The sequence below is a fragment of the Vicia villosa genome, linkage group LG3, assembly GCF_029867415.1.
Source record: "Vicia villosa cultivar HV-30 ecotype Madison, WI linkage group LG3, Vvil1.0, whole genome shotgun sequence".
In the NCBI taxonomy this organism is placed as follows: domain Eukaryota; kingdom Viridiplantae; phylum Streptophyta; class Magnoliopsida; order Fabales; family Fabaceae; genus Vicia; species Vicia villosa.
In genome coordinates, this window is record NC_081182.1 from 80,071,280 (window position 1) to 80,089,479 (window position 18,200).

The 18,200-nt window shown below is 30.9% G+C and overlaps 1 protein-coding gene across 1 annotated transcript; it reads right to left on the minus strand.

Annotated features, from left to right (window-relative positions):
* Positions 1 to 14,877: 14,877 nt before the first annotated feature.
* On the minus strand, positions 14,878 to 16,837 carry LOC131656180 (uncharacterized). The gene is made up of 2 exons (XM_058925940.1): positions 16,730 to 16,837; positions 14,878 to 16,080 (listed from the first exon to the last, which is right to left on the minus strand). The coding sequence occupies exon 2, from the start codon at positions 15,955 to 15,957 to the stop codon at positions 15,106 to 15,108; it is 852 nt and encodes a 283-aa protein (XP_058781923.1). The 5' UTR covers positions 15,958 to 16,080; positions 16,730 to 16,837; the 3' UTR covers positions 14,878 to 15,105.
* Positions 16,838 to 18,200: the final 1,363 nt, after the last annotated feature.

An 18,200-nucleotide genomic window follows, 5' to 3' on the forward strand; every position in this document is an offset into this window, starting at 1 on the left:
AAATGGATGTTGAAATTTTTTTTTAAACGATGACTTAGAAGAAAAAATCTATATGGACCAACCGAAAGAGTTTGTGATTCATGGGAAAGAAAACAAGGTCTTTAAGTTATTATATAAGTCTTTGTATGATCTAGAACAAACTCAAAAGAAATTGATTAAATTTTTTTATAACTTAATAATATTGAATGCTTACAAAGTAAATGAAAGTGAAAAATGTGTTTATTACAAATCTGAAAACTAACATTTGCACTATCATATGTCTTATGTATACGACTTACTCATATTTGGATCAAACATTCATAGCGTAAATGATATGAAATCATTGTTGTTCAACAACTTTGATATGAAATACCTTAAAGAAGCTAATGTAAATCTTGGAATCAAGATCACTTGATTTGAAAAAGGAATATCTTTGAACTAATGTCCCTATGTTGCGAAGATCTTAAAAAATATATTTATTATGACTGTAAACCTGCTTTCACACTATATGATCCTAGTGTTAAACTATTTAAGAACATTGGTTATACAGTTAGAAAAATTGAATATGCGATCATCATTAGCAGTCTTAGGTAAATCACTGATTGTCCTAGATCCATAATTTCATATGTAGTAGGATTATTGTGTGGGTTCACTGATTGTGCTAGAGTCATGTATACCTTAAAAGAAACATGAATCCTAGTCTACATTTTTAGAGAGTATCAGACGATGCAGATTGGAATAGATTATCAGATGATTCCAAAGTAACTAGTGGTTGTATATTCAGTATATTTGGAGGAGTTTTATCTTGGAAATCAAAGAAATATACTACATTAGCTCTGTCCATGATAGATTATGAAATGATAGCATTAGCAACTGCTAGTGAAGAAATAAGTTGGTTAAGGTGCTTGCTAGCTGAGATTCCTTTGTGGGAAAAAGCTACGCCCATTGTGTTAATCCACTATGAAGTACATGATATTCGTAAAGATCATCAAGAAAGAATATGGGACAATTAACAAGTAGTTATTTTATATTCTTCATTCATAATTTACTATTTGTTATAATTTTTAATGATATTATTTAATTTCTAACAAATAATATTATTTGAAATTATAAGTGTTTAAAGTGAATACACCAAAACAACATGATAGTATAGACCAAGACAACACGATAGTATAATTTGATGTAATGATGTGTACATTAGAGGTTGTTTTGTCTCAATTTTGGTTTTTATATAATATACAAGATTTGGTTCCTAATGTAATTGTTTCATTGATGTAATACAATTTTTGGTCTAATTCAATTCACAAATGGGTGTATTGTTGTTTCTGGTATGATACGTATCAGAAATATTCAGGTTGCAAAACTGAGAATTCTGTAAAATTGAAAAATATATTTTAAAAAGCACAAATAATATCACATCGGTTGTTAATTCAACCATTTTTATAAGTATAGCGTTATCCAGAATAATAAAAACAAAAAATGGCGTATTGTAGGATTCGAACCTAGAACCTTTCAGTTATTTCACAACAGTTTCTTCCATAAACAGTAGTTATAAGTAGTGCGCTATCTAATTTATAACAATAGTCACACGCCTATTATGGTAACCAACATACATACAATTACATACTCTACCTAACAATGAACACGCTACCGTCGTTATGTGTTTCAAAACCGTTATTATATGTGTTTTTCGTAGTAGTGATCATTCTTTTTTTATCTTTCCTTACATCCTTACCTTTCCTAACTGGTCTGCTTCAATAGAATTTTGGGATGTTGGCGTAGATTTTCATGTTTCCTATTATGATGTTGTCCAACATTGTTGCCAAGAATGTTTCATTCTCCACCATTCAAAATCCGGAAAAACAAAACCTCTTATCTCGCTTGTCTCTCCTTGGGGGATCACAACTTCTTCAATTGCACCATAGTCCTTGAATATTGAGTACAACTTCTTTGCACCAAAATCATTAAAGATTTCAGTGAAGATAAAGGTTGATGAGTTGATCTTTATAAATCAGTTTCTCCTTTCTTTCACCACGTCCCACCTAAGGTAGTTAGTTTGTTAGTTAAAATTTGTTACAAGTTGGTTAGAACGATTGGTTAATTAGAATTTGTTATAAATTGGTTAGTTAGTTAGATAGTTAGTAATGTTTTACAAACTCTATACATATGGTACTTCATGTAATCATTTACTATCTTTACCATTCTAATTCAATATGAATTCTAAGAAGTTAACTTTTGTATCATGTTGTCAAACTTTTTTCTAATATAAAAATGATCTTCATTTGTTTGATTTTATTATTCATGATATAGTATCAGAGTCTATTGATCGAATAATAAATCATTCATACATCAAATTAATTAAAATTGAATATAAAGAGAGTATATTAGAAATATCTCAAACTCAACATGAATTAGAAATAAAATATAAAAAAATTTATATGTAACACTTTTTTCTTATAATCTTGTTCATAAAAACGACTTACGCCAAACTTTAATCAAATACATATAACGAAAGTAGAAAAATTGTATATTATAGAAGACTTTATAAGACATAATCAAACATAGAAATATCAATATTATTGTATTAGGCAATACGTTTCGTGTACGAACATAAAATGAAATCTAACATAGGGTATGTGAGAATTTTGTGCTTATAGTATGTATCTATTATTAATAAAATGAAACATTAGTAATAGACAAACAAAAACAAAGGCACAAAATAATTAATGTATTTTGTGAGTTGATTTCGTTTGGGGATAGGGTATTGTGACATATGTGGCAGCCTATGAATGAACTAATGAAAAAGCTCCACATCTTAGGGCACTTTAATTGTGATGTATAATTGTATATCAATGAAATTGATATTGTCCCTTTTCTTTTCCTCCAACTCCATTAATTTCTATTTTTTAAGAATTTATTCACAATCTAATATCTTCCAATAAGACAATATGTATCTAAAAAAGATTACAAAGCAATCTATTATGCAGACAAGAATATTAGGAGGTTGTCACTTTTGAGTGTTTTATTGCACAAGAAAAACTTGAATTATATATCCAAATCCAAGTTCAAGGGCCACACAACTTCTCTATAATTTAGACTATTATGTCCAATTATCAATTGACAGATAGAATCATACAGAGAAAGTAAAATTTATTAGGTGTGCATTTTAGTCATATTTCAAGCACATCAAATTTTTATATCAACCTTGGACCACCGACATTTACATAAAAATAACATTATATAAAGTAGTGTTTTGTAATGTACTATGTATTTATTATTACACCTATAGCCAAGATTATTATATTCTTTAAATTTTGGAATTTTGTTTGAGTTTCTTTTGTCATTGCAAAGTAGGTGGCCAATTTGCCTTGGTAACGTACGCAGGAAGAAAAAAAAAACAGGCTTACTCGTGTATTATACAACTAAAATTTTGATCTGAAAATACTTGTCTTTTATCGCTAAAACCGTTCAGTTCAAGGAACCATAATAATATAATAAGATCGTGAAACCGACTTGTAGAGTGGAGAATGATATTCTATAATAACATTTTAATGTTTAAGTCGGTCAATAAATTCAAATAACAAAGTAAGTTATTGTTAAATCCACCCTACCTTTCTACGTTTCTTGACGGGGAACTCAGAGATCCGTTAGATCATATCTAACACCCGGTCAGCCACCAGTGGAGTGGTGAATCGAATATGTGTCCAATAATTATAAGTGTCCTAACCCGCAATTTTTTTTTTTTAGATATGTCTTTGAACTCACAATTTAATCATTTGTCATTGGGCCTATGGCCGGTCCGAAAAAAGAAACATTACATGGTTAAAATTTGATATTTTTTTGTTGAAATTATATCTATACGAACAATGATAGAATGAGAGATATCTAGTTCCTAACGCTAGCTGAAAAAAATCATATTGCTATTGACTAGCAGCATGTGATGAGCAATGAGTTGTATATATCATCACAGATCACTACTATCATTGCTGAAAACAACTTATAGCAAACAACTCTACTCTTATTATTGTAACTACAAGCTCGTCTTTGCATCAAACTTTATCTTTTTAGGCGTAGAGGAATGAGTGTACATGCTGACTTTGTACGTGCTGCTTCTTTTTGTATATATAGCTGAAACTATGCCTCAGATAGATTTTTGTAAATTTTCATTTGAATTCTTAAAATGGTAAGGATGTTTTTTATTTTTATTTTTAAGAAAGTAAGATTTTATAGAGATAACTAAGGATTCTCCAACCCGATTACAAAAGAGAAATGGGAAAATTTCCGCAAATGGAAAAATTACAAACCAAGTACATTAGGAGAGATAGTACAACGGATCCATGCAAAACTCGTGAAAAGAATAATTGGGATGAGTAATTTTTTCGCAATACGACCATCTCCAAACCAACAACTTTATATTCCAAACGGTGTTGTTCACATTCCACGCCTCTTTGCGAAAACAAACACCATTCCTAACCAACCAAAGGCACCAAGTTATATTGCTCCGAGATTTCCAACACACTATCAACTAAAAATAAACTCCCCATAGCCCAAGTTATATTGCTCCGAGATTTCCAACACACTATCAACTAACTTGGCAAGATCATCTACATCTTTCCAAGTAGTTAAACACTCTTAAATGTGATGTTGTTGCAAGGACTTCCAATTTCCATACTTGTGATCCAACCTATTGAGGCTTAACCACTTGTAAATTACAATGAGGAAGAAGTAACAACCGAAAACAAGAACCTATTAATCTCGGCTCAGCAACTAGGAATCAAGGACGAATGTACCGTCGGTATGACGGTCCTCACATTCCAGGCTCTAAGAAATATATATATATATATATATATATATATATATATATATATATATATATATATATATATATATATATATATATATATATATATATATATATATATAAAAAGTAAAAGTAACCTACAATAAATATGCAATATAACAATAATCAGCTCCAAATGGAGACTCAATCCGGTACAAAAAACAAACTTCACAAAACCCAGAAATAATGATTATTCTAGCAAAATTAAATTAGCTACAAAAATAATAAAGACTGCTTCGCTCCAAACCTAACACTAAATCTTAACTAATTCCTCTATGTGAGAAATTAAATGTTTTTTCTGCCTAAAGATAATGCTAAGCTTAGATGAATAAACTAAACTCTAATGACCTATTTATAGTCAAAATTTCGTACTGGAGTCTCTCAGAATGTGGGGGAGTTAGTAAAGAAAAGCATGGAAAGTGGAAGACTGAGTTGTAAATAGTGGGTTAAAAATCCGGAAAACAGCGTCATGACGGGCGTCAAAGGTCTATTTGGGTGCGAGCTGACGTGCGTCAGCCTGTGTTTTGTGACTTTTTTTTCATTTTTCTTCTAGCTAATGGGTGTCACTTGGCCTTTTGAGGGTTGATGGGCATCAACCTGCATTTTTTTCCTTTTTTTCCCTTTTCATTGAGGCTGATGAGCGCCTGGCCTAGAGGCTGACAGTTATCCGCTATGTTATGAGCCCGTCATGACAGCAACAAGGTGCCTTATTTGTCCTGTTTTTTCCATTTTTTCTTTGTTTTTGCTCGCACAAGTCTTCGATTAACATGTAGTTAAAATACATATATAATACGCATGTAACACAACAAAAACATATAAAATCTGCACTAACATGCATGCGAGTTGAGTCAAAATATACTAAGCATTTTTGTGTTATCACAACATCATTCATATCTTTTGCTTTAGGGTTTACAGGAAACCCTATACTATGGGATAATTCCAGAGGCAATGTCAAGAATAGGGTTCAAGGTAAACCCCATTCCCTTACCACCAATATACCCTTTGTAAAACAAACTCCCTCTTACCTTGGGTTTAGAGCTTTTCTCACTTTCTCGAACTCGAATGTTCTCAAGATGACAACTTTTCTCCCCTTTCTTCTCACTTTTTCCCTTTTCTCTTTTTCTCAATTTTTCTCGTTCTCTCTTTCTTCCCTTTTTAACTCTCTAACTTCTCTCTCTACTAACTTTCACTAACTCTGACTCTTTATTTTCTCTTCTAATAATAATAATATCAATAAATAATCACTAACATTAATAAACACTTATTATTTAAATAATAAAAATACTAATAAAATATTAAAATCATAAAAATCTTAATAATTAAAAATTGGGGATATATAGGTGTTCCTATGAACCTCCTTATACAAAGAGATGAAGTTTTCAAGCTAACTTTTAACCAAACAATGAACAAGACTTAGAGTTGTTAGTCTGCAAACCAAACAAAGATTTTTCACGGGCAGATCTCAAATGAAGACGGAGTTTTAAATTAGCTATCCTCCAAATCAAGTTGCGATTTTGCACAGGTTGAACATAAACTGAATTGGAATTTTTACCGAGCTGATATTAACCCTATTGAGCTTTTCATTTGGCCGAACTAAGAAACCAAGAGAGATTTTAACTAGAAGATCTCAAATCGATAAATATTTTAACCAAGATAAGCTCGAGAACCATTATGGATGTTATTACTAGTTGGTCTTCACAAACCAAACGGGATCTTTTATTGATTAATATTTTGCTAGCATTATGCAACTCATCATTCATCTCATGTTCTTTTATAGATAAAATCTCTCCAATACTGCTAGTTTTCGTTTAACTTTATTCCATGCTTGTTCATTTTTCAAAGCATAAAATTTTATGCTTTCAAGAATCAATTAATAGAAAAGGAAGTGTTGAATAAAGAACTTGAAATATTGAAGAGATTTTAACCATTAAAGAATATGAGATGAATGGTGAGTTGTAGAATGCTTAAAAAAACATTAATCAGTATAAATTGTTCTTCAAATATAACACAATTGTTCATATAATTATTTTTCTTACCAACTTTGAGAAGTTATATGTTCAGTTAGGGTTTAGTGAAATAAGCAATCCATACTAGATTTAATAAACTAACTCGTGTTTTATCCGCCAGTTTTATGTTAAAACCGAGGTGGAAACGTGTTTTACCCGTCGGTGGAAAGTAAAACTAAGGGGAATGGTGATTTTGCCATTTTAGAATTCCAAAAAAGGATTTCCCTGAGGATAGAATCCATGACTATTACATATTATCCGTCGGTTGTTTTAAAACTGAGGTAAGACCCTAATACTTTTTATGACGCTTTTCGTTATCTCGCCTGAGAAACTGAGGTAAGACCTCTCTTTCAACCGAGGTAAAAGGCTTTTTTCGTTTTAGTGTGGGTTATAACTAGCCATTAATATGCATATGTCACTAGTGCAAAAACACATTTTACGTCGCTTAGAAAATGGATTTTACATCGGTTTCACATGCGAGGTAATGAAGGGCGTCATAAAAACTTGATACTTTACGCCTCGGTTGTTGTTCCACCAATGGGAAAGTTGTAATGGTCATAGGTTTAATCATCAGCAACAACATTTTTTATTTTTAAAAGTATAAAGTGTGTGTCATACACCTCTTGGTTTCTATTAATATCTGAGAGAAAAAGAAAGTATTTACGCCTGTTTGAAATTAAAAACTAGTGTTATTGAGATTCATAAAAAGATAGGAAGGCAATGGTCCAAGGTGATCGGGTATCATCTATATCTTCTTGTGGGAATGGTGTTCGGTCACTAAACACTTATAATTTGAACAAAATTTAAATTATGATTAGCTAACAACAATATTAATTTAACAAATATAAATAGATTACATGTATATGGATAAAGTGAATACCTTAACTCATTAATTGATAATGTCTCCGGAGACAATATTTAACATATGTCTCATAACCTAGTATCCACACGAAAAGTTATCAGGTTAAAGTTATCAGGTTATTTTCACGACTACAAATAATTTTCAAATAGTTACTAATTAATACACATAAAACACAAGTAATATATTAGCGAAAAATAAAAGAATGTCAAAAATCATAAGTAATACTTACTTTTGGAAAAAGGAACCTTGATTTTTCACCTCTTACTCTACGTTGTAAATAAGTGTATCCCCCTACAGCTCTACATGACGGTAAAAACTAAACATGAATAAAAACTATTCAAAACTAAAGTTAAAATATGAGTATTTCAAATAATACCACTTATCCACTCAAAACGTCATGCATCAATGAATCAAGATCATAGTGTAACAAGTATAGCATAATTACAATATTTTACTTCAGACATAAAATAACTAGTTGTCAATATGAACTGCATAAATATTTAGAATAATTAATAATGTGTATAAAACTTATTTAAAAAATAAAAAACAAATCAATATATAGTTAGTTACACATGGTAAAATGGTCTCATGCAACATTCTTTGTTCTCATCAATCAACTTATTTTGTATCTACGACTGGATAACGTTAGAGGGTGGGGATGTGAAGAGAAGTTTTTGAAAGTGAGCTCGATAAAACATCGCATCTTAGGCCTACATACCCCTTAAGTGCAATAGGGAAGTCAGAGCTTCTATAGTTTCTCTTTTAAAAAAGGGAAAAAAAGGGGGGGGGCAAAGTGGCCAAAATCTTGTTGGGTGTGAGCTTTAAAATACTCACAAGTTTTTTTTTTAAAAGAGGGTTAAGCTTTAAAATACTTAACAAGTTTAAAGAGGGATTAGGCTTTAAAATACCTAATAAGTTTAGAAGGTTAAGCTTTAAAATACTTAACAATTTTGAAAAGGGAATTAGGCTTTAAAATACTTAATAAGTTTTAAAAGGTTAAGCTTTAAAATAAATAACAAATTTTAAAACGAATCAAAAAGACCAAGCTTTAAAATACAAGGTCAATGGGTTAGGAGAAGTTTCACCGGGAATAATTCTTCTCTTAACACCAAGGTTTCAAAACAAAAAGGCCTAGCTTTAACAATACAAAGGTCAATGGACTAAGAATAGTTTCACCGGAAATAATTCTACTCTTAGTACCAAGTTTTAAAAATAAAGAGTTTGGTCAAGCTTTAACAATACAAAACCATAAACAATTAAGTACAAAGTATGGATTAAAAGAAATCAACAATTATGTAAAAATAAACATGGATAAGCAAAGATCAACATGTTGCAAATTTTTTGGTTAGGGTTTTAAACCTAAGGTTTTTGAATTAGGGTTAAACATAAACACCTAAACCTAATCAATTTTTAATTGTTAAATACCAATTTCTTTAAGAGAAATGGTCTAAGGGTACATGAAGAAAGTCAAAGACATCCTATTCTAACCCTAAACAAATATGTACAAAAATACACAAAGTTCAATTGAAGAAATAATCAAAAACAAAACAATTTTTAATTGATTTTAAACATAAAAGACATGTTTTTTTGATTAATTTTAAAATGATGATAAAATAAATATTTTTGGGATTTTTTAACATGGTATTAAAAACACAAAGTAAATAAAACACACAAAAAATAAGGGGTTAAAAAGATTAGATCTACTATTTTTAGTGATTTTTTGAAGTTTAATAAAAAGTGATAAAAACTAGTAATAAAAAAGAAGGATTTGTGGTCTATGGGGTTTGAACTCAGGCTCTCATGCTTGCTGCACAAAACTTAGCCAAATGGGCTAAGCGCAAGCGCTTGTCATCAAGCTCATTCACATCCAATACATAGCAAAACAAGTGAGAAAAGTGTGAAAAAAATAAAAGCAAAAGGTCTGGGGCGAGGGGGATTCGAACCCCAGACCTAGTCGTTTAGCAAATCACTTCAAAACAATATATTTTAAAAATGCGCGCTAAATGGAAATTTGAATTTCCCAGCAACTTCATCTTCTTCGCGTGAACAATCATGAATACAACCATGGTGCCAAATTCAAACTTCATCAAATCTTAATCATTTTCAACAATTCAAGATTCTAAACTGATGAGCATGAACACACGATTCTAACCACATACTTAACATTTATTTAAATTCATTCAAACTCACGAATTTTCCAGAAATGAGTATGAACCCTAAAATTGATTTCAAAATTAAACTCTGGAATTAATCAATCAAGCCCTAAAACCTTATGGCTATTAATCCCTACATGATTCTAAGCAGAATGGCAACAAGTTTGAATCAAAATAATGCTCAAACAAGTATGCACGAAATCAAGAAATGTACCTCTGAAAATGGAGATCAAACTCCTACTTGGAGTGGTTCTGGAAATGTAGAAACTACCTGGACACCTTCAGGGACCTTCAAGGAAGCTTTTAGAATGCTTACAATGCTTTGATCACCCCTGCAACTTCAAACACGACTTCACCTACAAGCACAAAAAGTTATGGCTGGAACTCTTGGTTCTAGTTGTTACAGATCAAAAACAGATGTTTGGATAGCTTCCAAATGATGTTTAGAAGGTATCCAACACAAAAGACCTGAAAACGCACAAGTGAATTTGGTTTTGAAAACTTTGGTTCAAAAGGTGCTTTAATGGAGTTTTTGAAATGTGATTTCTGGTTCAAGGCCTTTGGTAGGTTAAGGAAGGTATGGAAAGCTTCTAAATGGTATTTAGAAGTTGTTCAAACTATGTTTGACACCCAGAACTTGTGGAACTCAAAATGACTCTTAAAATGCAAAGATAAGAAAGAGAAAATTTCAAGTTGATAGGTCACTTGGAGAATTCTGGTGTAATTGATCAAGGTAGTGATACTCTCTATTTATAGGTAAGATTTAGGGTTTATAGAGGGAAGAAACTCAGAAGTTTGAAGCTCACATGTGATCTTGTACCATCTTGCTTGTTTGTGAAGAAATGAGAAAGTTATGGTTTCAATGGATGGTACAAACTTTAAGCATGCTTGCAAGGACTTTGATACGATCTTAAAGGCTTGCTTCTGGGATTTGAATTACTTTTGGTGCATAAGAAACAAGTTGGAAGCTCAAGGAGAGTGGACTTTGTGATTAAAGTCACTTTTCGAAAATGGAAGTCATGGCTTTATGCTTGAAATGGCATTATGCATTGGTTAAGACTTGAACCACTAGGTCCATAGCTCAAAAGCAAGCGTAATCTTCTGAATTTTGTGTCTTGAACAAGTTATAGGAGCTGCAAGAAAGGAATATTTCATTTAAAATGATTTTGCTTCATAACTTCTTCATCTTCATTCTTGAATTCAAGTGTTCATGATGCCTTCTTCACAAAATCATATCTCATGAATGGAGTCATGGATTTTCATGCTACTTAGCTCTTTGGAAAGCCCTTGCTACATACTTCAATTCACTTGTTGAAATTTTCCTCAAAATCTTTTTGGATCATTGAGAAAAATGGCCATAAAGTTAAGAAAAAATCCAAGTAAAACACTTGAAAATTTCTTCAAGTCTTTTGAAAATGATCTTCTTAATTCCATATCTCTCAAAATAATCATTTTTTGCAAAAAGTTCCAATGTGATACGTTGTTTGTTTTGCCAAGATCTACAACTTTCATGTTGGGAGATTTTTTAGTGTGTAAGCAAAATTTGGAGATCCATGAATTATGTCAAAATACACTTAAAAACCCTAGTTTGACTTTTTTTTTGACTTTTTTATTCTTGATAAATTCTTTGAATTTTATTTGATCAAATGTCTTCAATATCCATATGATGATGACTTGGATCCTTAAAAGTTCATAGTTGACTATTTTTCTCAAAAGTCAAAGTTTGACTTGCACAATTGACTTTTTCCAAATGAACTGCAATTTTTTGATTTCCAAATGAATCAAGCTCTCCTTTTAAAATGAATGACATGGATGGACTATAATGTTGATTTGGATGCCCTTGAATCATATTTTGAGTCTTGGAACCATCTCCTGATTAAAAGTCAACCCTCTAGTGAAATTAGGTCAAATACCCTAATTTGAGCTTCAGATGATCTGGAAGGTGATTGATCTTGCATTGACCCATCCTTGGACCTTGATATTGATTAGAGAGTCCCTTTAATCATATTAGAATGTTGAATTTCTTTGTGAGCCTCAAAACCCTAGTTTGCTCAATTTCTTCTTGATCAGTCTCTTGTCTTGGGACACAAGCAACAAACAATTTTTTTTTGTATTTTTGGGTTAATGAATGATTAATGCATGATGATTATGATAACAATGACGATCCTAATGTTTAGGCTATGGTGGGATCTCAGTGGTCAAAAATTGGGGTGTAACAGCATGTATTAATGTTATCTCGAAGATGTTTTTCATCTCATCTACCATCTTTGATAGTCTTTGCATGTTATCTTGAAGATTTTTTTCATCTCCTCTGCCATGTTTGATAGTCTTTGCATGTCATCTGGTTGAGATATTGTGGGGTCAATATTATGTTATGGGGCAGAATAACTACCTTTCGTGCTTGCACCACCCATAATAAGTTTCTCAACTACTTTCTCACCTATGTCTAACTGACCTGATTTTGGACGGATGAGTACACACGTTGATTTTAATTGTTGCATTATAAAAATAACGGCGACTCAATACATAAATTTAAATACACAAACAATAACAACAACATACAACACAAGTTTTTTAAACCAAACTTATACTGACCTCTATCACATTGCGAGTACACTTCTCTCGCATTTCCTCAATCAACTTCTCTCACTCCTCAGTCAACCTTTTTTGATCCTCCTGGAACCTCTCTCGCACCTCTTGTAACAACCTCTCTTGCTTCTCAAGATGCACCCTTTCACGTTCCTCTTGAGTCACTATCTCCTGCACCTCTCGAGTTCACTTCTCCCGCTCTATTTCTAATACTTCTTGTACTTTTTCACCTTCCATTTCATTAACTATCTCTTCAATTTCTTTCTTATGGATTACTTCGTTAATTTTTTGTCATGATCCAAAAAATAATCTCAAGCCGATCTCTCTTCTAAGACCACAGACACGCCCACCTGATCCTCTATCCCAATCTCTTCTACCAATATGTCATGAGGTTCTTAAGGAACAAAGGTAACATCTTTGGATTTTTTAACCAGTAAATTCTACAACACATATAAAAGTTCATATTTACCTAATTGAATTAACTAAAATAAGTAACATTGGAAAAATTATATACTTACAATGTTTTTCAACAACTTCGCATGTAATATATGATGTAAACTTGTCTCCTCGTCTTAGATGTGCCCTTTTCCATTTCTTATGGCATGATGGTGGAGATGGGTCACGATCGTGGCTTTAGAAGGATCTCTCAGCTCTAGTTCTCTTTGTTTTTTCTTTAATCATTATCTGTTCTAGTTTATCATATCTTCCACGAGACAATATATGTGGATAAGGATTTCTTGCCATATTATTCTCCTTTCTATTTTGGCTCTTAGCCAAGAATTCAAGAGTATTGCGAGACTTGACAAACTTCTCCCACATGTCTTTATCATTAAATGGATACATCACATATGAAGACTCTAGTTCAAGCTTTGATTGTTAACATTATCACCTGTGAGTTGTGTCTTAAAGCCCCTCCAACATTCACCAACATATGAAATCCATTTCTTTTTCAGCTTATTATCATTTGGAACAATAAACACTTCCTAAGTTTACATAATATAGTTGATATTAGTATTATCCAAAAAATTAATGGTCATATATACTTGTAAAATAAATCATAAAATTTAAAATAAATACCGTAATATCGATCTATATTTGATCTTTCAAATCATTAAAAAATTCATGTCAATTATCTATCAAAATGCTGACTTTGCTTTTACTTTGTACTGACATGTAACTCCTGAAACTATCAACATATTCACCATAAATCTTACTAGTTATTGGACAAAAATCAATTGGGAAGCGAACACCGCTTTTGTGAAAATTTGACACCTTAGTCATCATTGTGGAACCTCTAGTTTTTCTTTTACTTTTAGTATTAGCAGACGTTGTATGAGAGGTGTTGGTGGAATCACCCATCTCCATGTAAGCAACACTAATCAACAACAACATGATACATATGATGTTTTGGACATGAATAACATCAACACTTCGTAAGAATATTTAACACAACATCAACACTTCATAAGTACATTTAACTTGAAATAAAACCAACAACATCAACATTTTACTATACTAGTCAAACTTATACAATAAACACAAATATTTTATTCTTAGTACATCTAGTGTTACAAATGTTTAAGAAGATACATTCAACAATATCCATCATTTGATAAGTAGAGTTCCACTTATTCTCAAACTATCACTATTCAATAAAAACAATTCAATAAAAACAATTCAAGAAAAACAACATTTCTATCAACATTAAGTGATCGGTGACACCATTTTTGTAAAATAACACTATTTCAGGAAAACAACATTTCAATCAACATTGGTCAGTCACACCATTTTTACAAAGTAACATTATTCAAGAAAAACAACATGTCTATCAGAAATAACTTATTTTTATCAACATAATCTGAATAACCTCTCTAAACATAATATATGAATTCACATAAATAGAACTAACATTTATAATAGGATAATATGAGTTACGTATCGAAAACGTAATGACGAAGCTTTGTTCGAGTTTGGTAGGAAGAGTTGATGTTGGAAGAGTTTTGTTGAAAGAGATGATGTAATTTGAGTTCAAGGTGTTTTGATGAAGATAAAAATTACCTAGTTTTTTTTTTTCATGAAAACGAGGATGAATCGGAAAGTGTTGATAGGTAAGTAAAAAGTTTTTTTTTGACAAAAGCAAATTCAACTCATATCATTAAATAAACAATGTTCAATACCAGAAATTGGCCGCTCGTGTTAAACTATAAGCAACACAATTAGCTTGACGCTTAACAAACTTGACCTCATAGTCTAGTTTTGTGAAGTATTCATGCAAAAACCTTTCACCCAATATAAGGGATAAACGAGGATATATATTAATTTTAAATTAAAAAAATAGAAAAGCTCCATATTCTGAAAAATGCATGCAAATATATCGCAAGCTGTTATGTTCACAAAATGTCCTCTAATTTCCAAACTAGTTTCCAATAATAATGTATTTATATTTATTTAATCTCTTCAAATGAACAATGAAAAACCATGAAAATTACAACAAGCAAATGCTATAAGTCCTGAAAAGTCTGAGACAAAATGTTGAAGAAGAAACAAAAATAGCATACCATATATTTCACCAACTAGCCACTCTATCCTACTAGCCTCTCCATCGTTTCTATGTGTTTTTTTGTTGCATCACACGAAAGATGAATAGTTTATTTATTAGGTTGGCAAAGAATCAAATCACATAACATAAGCAATGGGTGCAGAACCTGGCTGACCCAAATAGAAGGATCCTGAATCCCTACCAAACCCTCCCCCACCATAAGAAACACACGGGCGAAAATCGGCCCAACACCGCCCGATCTCAGTCTTCCGCGTCTCATTACTATCGAATTCCTTTGCCAATTCTTCATCCAACTCATAACCATTCTTTTCTTCGCATTCTTCATCAACATCAACATCGTCAATAGACCATCCATCATCATCGTCATCAGCGTGATGATGGATGAGCCTCATGGTAAGTCTACCATTTTCTCTCTGAGCCTCCATATTTTCATAATAGCACTTCACTCGCTCCGCCTTAAAAATCAACCTCCCTTCCTCATTACATTCCTTTCTAATACACCATGGCATCGCCCCACCCGAATCTCTCATCAAAGTTATCGCCGGAGGAAACTCCTTCTTCACTTTCTTCCTCTCTTTAAACACAAACCCCTTCTTTTCACATTGATCTTGACTTAGAAGCTCAAGCAAATCACAGCTCATACAATCTCCACTCTCCGCCCCAATCACATCACCCATCACCGCCGAACGCAGCCCCGGCGATGATGACCCTAACGAATTTGACAACCTCTCCCACAACACAGATGTTTTAACATCTTGTGATAGTGCAATTCTTGTTTTATCAATGCTGCAACAATGTAGAATTCTCTCAGGCAACTTGGTTGCTTCTGAATGAACTAGAGTTTGAAGACCATGATAACGATGACATCCATTGTTTTTTCGACGACGTTTCGCCCTCAATGCATAGCTATATAGAGACGAAGCTATGTGTTCCGCTTGGCTTGATAAATACTCGTTCAATGTATCCATTCCTCAATTTCTAACATCCAAAAAACAAAACAAAAATATACTATTTTTTAATTCTATATTACACTACCCTTGCAATTGGTTTCAACAAAATAAACAAGAAACTGTTGAGTGATGATGATTATCCTGAAACAAATCAAAAAGAGAAAATTAGGCTTGTATTGGTAAAATATAGCTGGCAAGGAATTAAATTATTTTTGTATTTAGTTTGATAATTTTATAAATGTGTATTATATATAGAAAAAACAGCGTTTTTTTTTTAAATTTAACTAAATTAAAAACTATGGATTTGATCAATCGAAAATGGCAAATGACAAGGTGTTCATAGCTGTCTATCAAATCACAGTAAGCTGGAAAAAAAGTAAAGATAAAAAATAAAATTTAAAAAATAAAAATAAAAATAAAAATAATAAAAAAACACTGATACATGAATATTTCATGTTAAACACGCGTTCGCATGAAACACATTTTAAATCTGAATTGTCGGTGCTACGTAATAATCATGTTGAATATTTTATGTTAAATGAGTTCGCATGAAACACATTTTAAATCTGAATTATCGGTGCTACTCGTAATAATCATGTTAAAGATTAACGATATTCAAGAATTAAAAACATGAAGTATGTATACATTTGATCTCAGAAAACCTATACATAAAAGCAATATTGTAAAACTAAAATCAAAATTAGGGCATAAAATATGATAGATCAACAATTCAATATTCAAATGAATCTGGTTTAGTGAAAAATTAACGAAAAATGAAACAAGATCTTACATTGCTACTGAAAAAAGAGGATCAATCAGGTTGCATTTGCATCTCTACGTTTTATCTATCACCCAGAAATATTGGAAAAGAGACCGAAAACGAAAGAAAAAAACACGACACAATCTTGAAACTAAAGTGAGATCCGTATTTATATACATTGTACAAATGTTTACCTCAAATACCCTTATGTGGCTCCACTTGAGATACACGCTAACAAGGTCCAATATTATACGAGGTTTCAAGGACAAAAAAGTCTTTTCAATTAGTTTGAAACGCAATTAGTTTTTTTTTCTTTCAACTGATTTTGTTGTCTGTGTTCTATATAGCTCTGCTGGCTTCCATTTTATTTCTTATTTTAATAACTTTTATTCAAACCTTATCCTTATTTTAATTAATATAAAGAGTTTCTTTTTTTAATCAAAATACTTTTTAAGTACAAACAGATCAAATGAAACTTTTATTATTTTAATAGTTAAATTTATTTTGTTAAAATATTATTTTTAACTTTAGAATAATAAGCTAATCATATCACCTTTTTAAAAATCTCTTTTTTTATTAGTAAAAAGTATAGAATTTAAGTTGACGAACTTCAAATTTAAAAATAATAATATTTAAAATATAAAATAGACATTTAAAAGTCTCTTGAAAATTCAAAATCAACATATCCTCGACTAATTATATAATTATAATTTGTTTATTACTCAATTTATTTTAGCTTATCACCACCAGTATAGTCCGATTTGGAGATCAGTTTTAGCATCAAGTAGTTCTAACTCCTTTTCGATTGTAGTTGCGGCAATCCAACCTACCAAGTTTATTACTCGATTTAATTATTATTTAATTAAAATTTTAATCAATAACTAATATAATTAAATAAAGATGTATACTCAAAGAATATTTAATTATATATTTAAAAAATATTACAAAATGTTATTTATCTCTCCAACACATACTTCTTTCTAGTATTTGTTATTTTTCTCTAATTTATCTAAATGTTATTTGGTATTTAAATATTATATTGCTAAATTTAAAATTAATTTGCATCATTTATAAAAATTTATTGATTTATAAATATCAAACACTCATGCACAATTTTAAATATACATGAAAAATTGTGAAGATTTACTCTTTTATTTATCAAACACTCCTATAATGATTTATAAATATATAAAACAAATTTTAATGAGTGTTTTAGAGAGTATTAAAAATAGTGTTCTTAACGCTATTTAGAATGAGAAATGCTATGAACATTATCTATAAGATAATGTATTTATTACCTCTCCATTTTATATAAATCATTACATGTCATAACCTGATAATTATTCACTTAAAATAAGGATTATCTTCCATATGTAAATTTCATGTCTTATATTCCAAATAAATTAAATATATTATATTTCGTTATTAATATTTTATCATTAAAATTATTCTAAATTAAAATTTAAATACTTAGGAAGTACATTGAATGTTCACAAGAAAA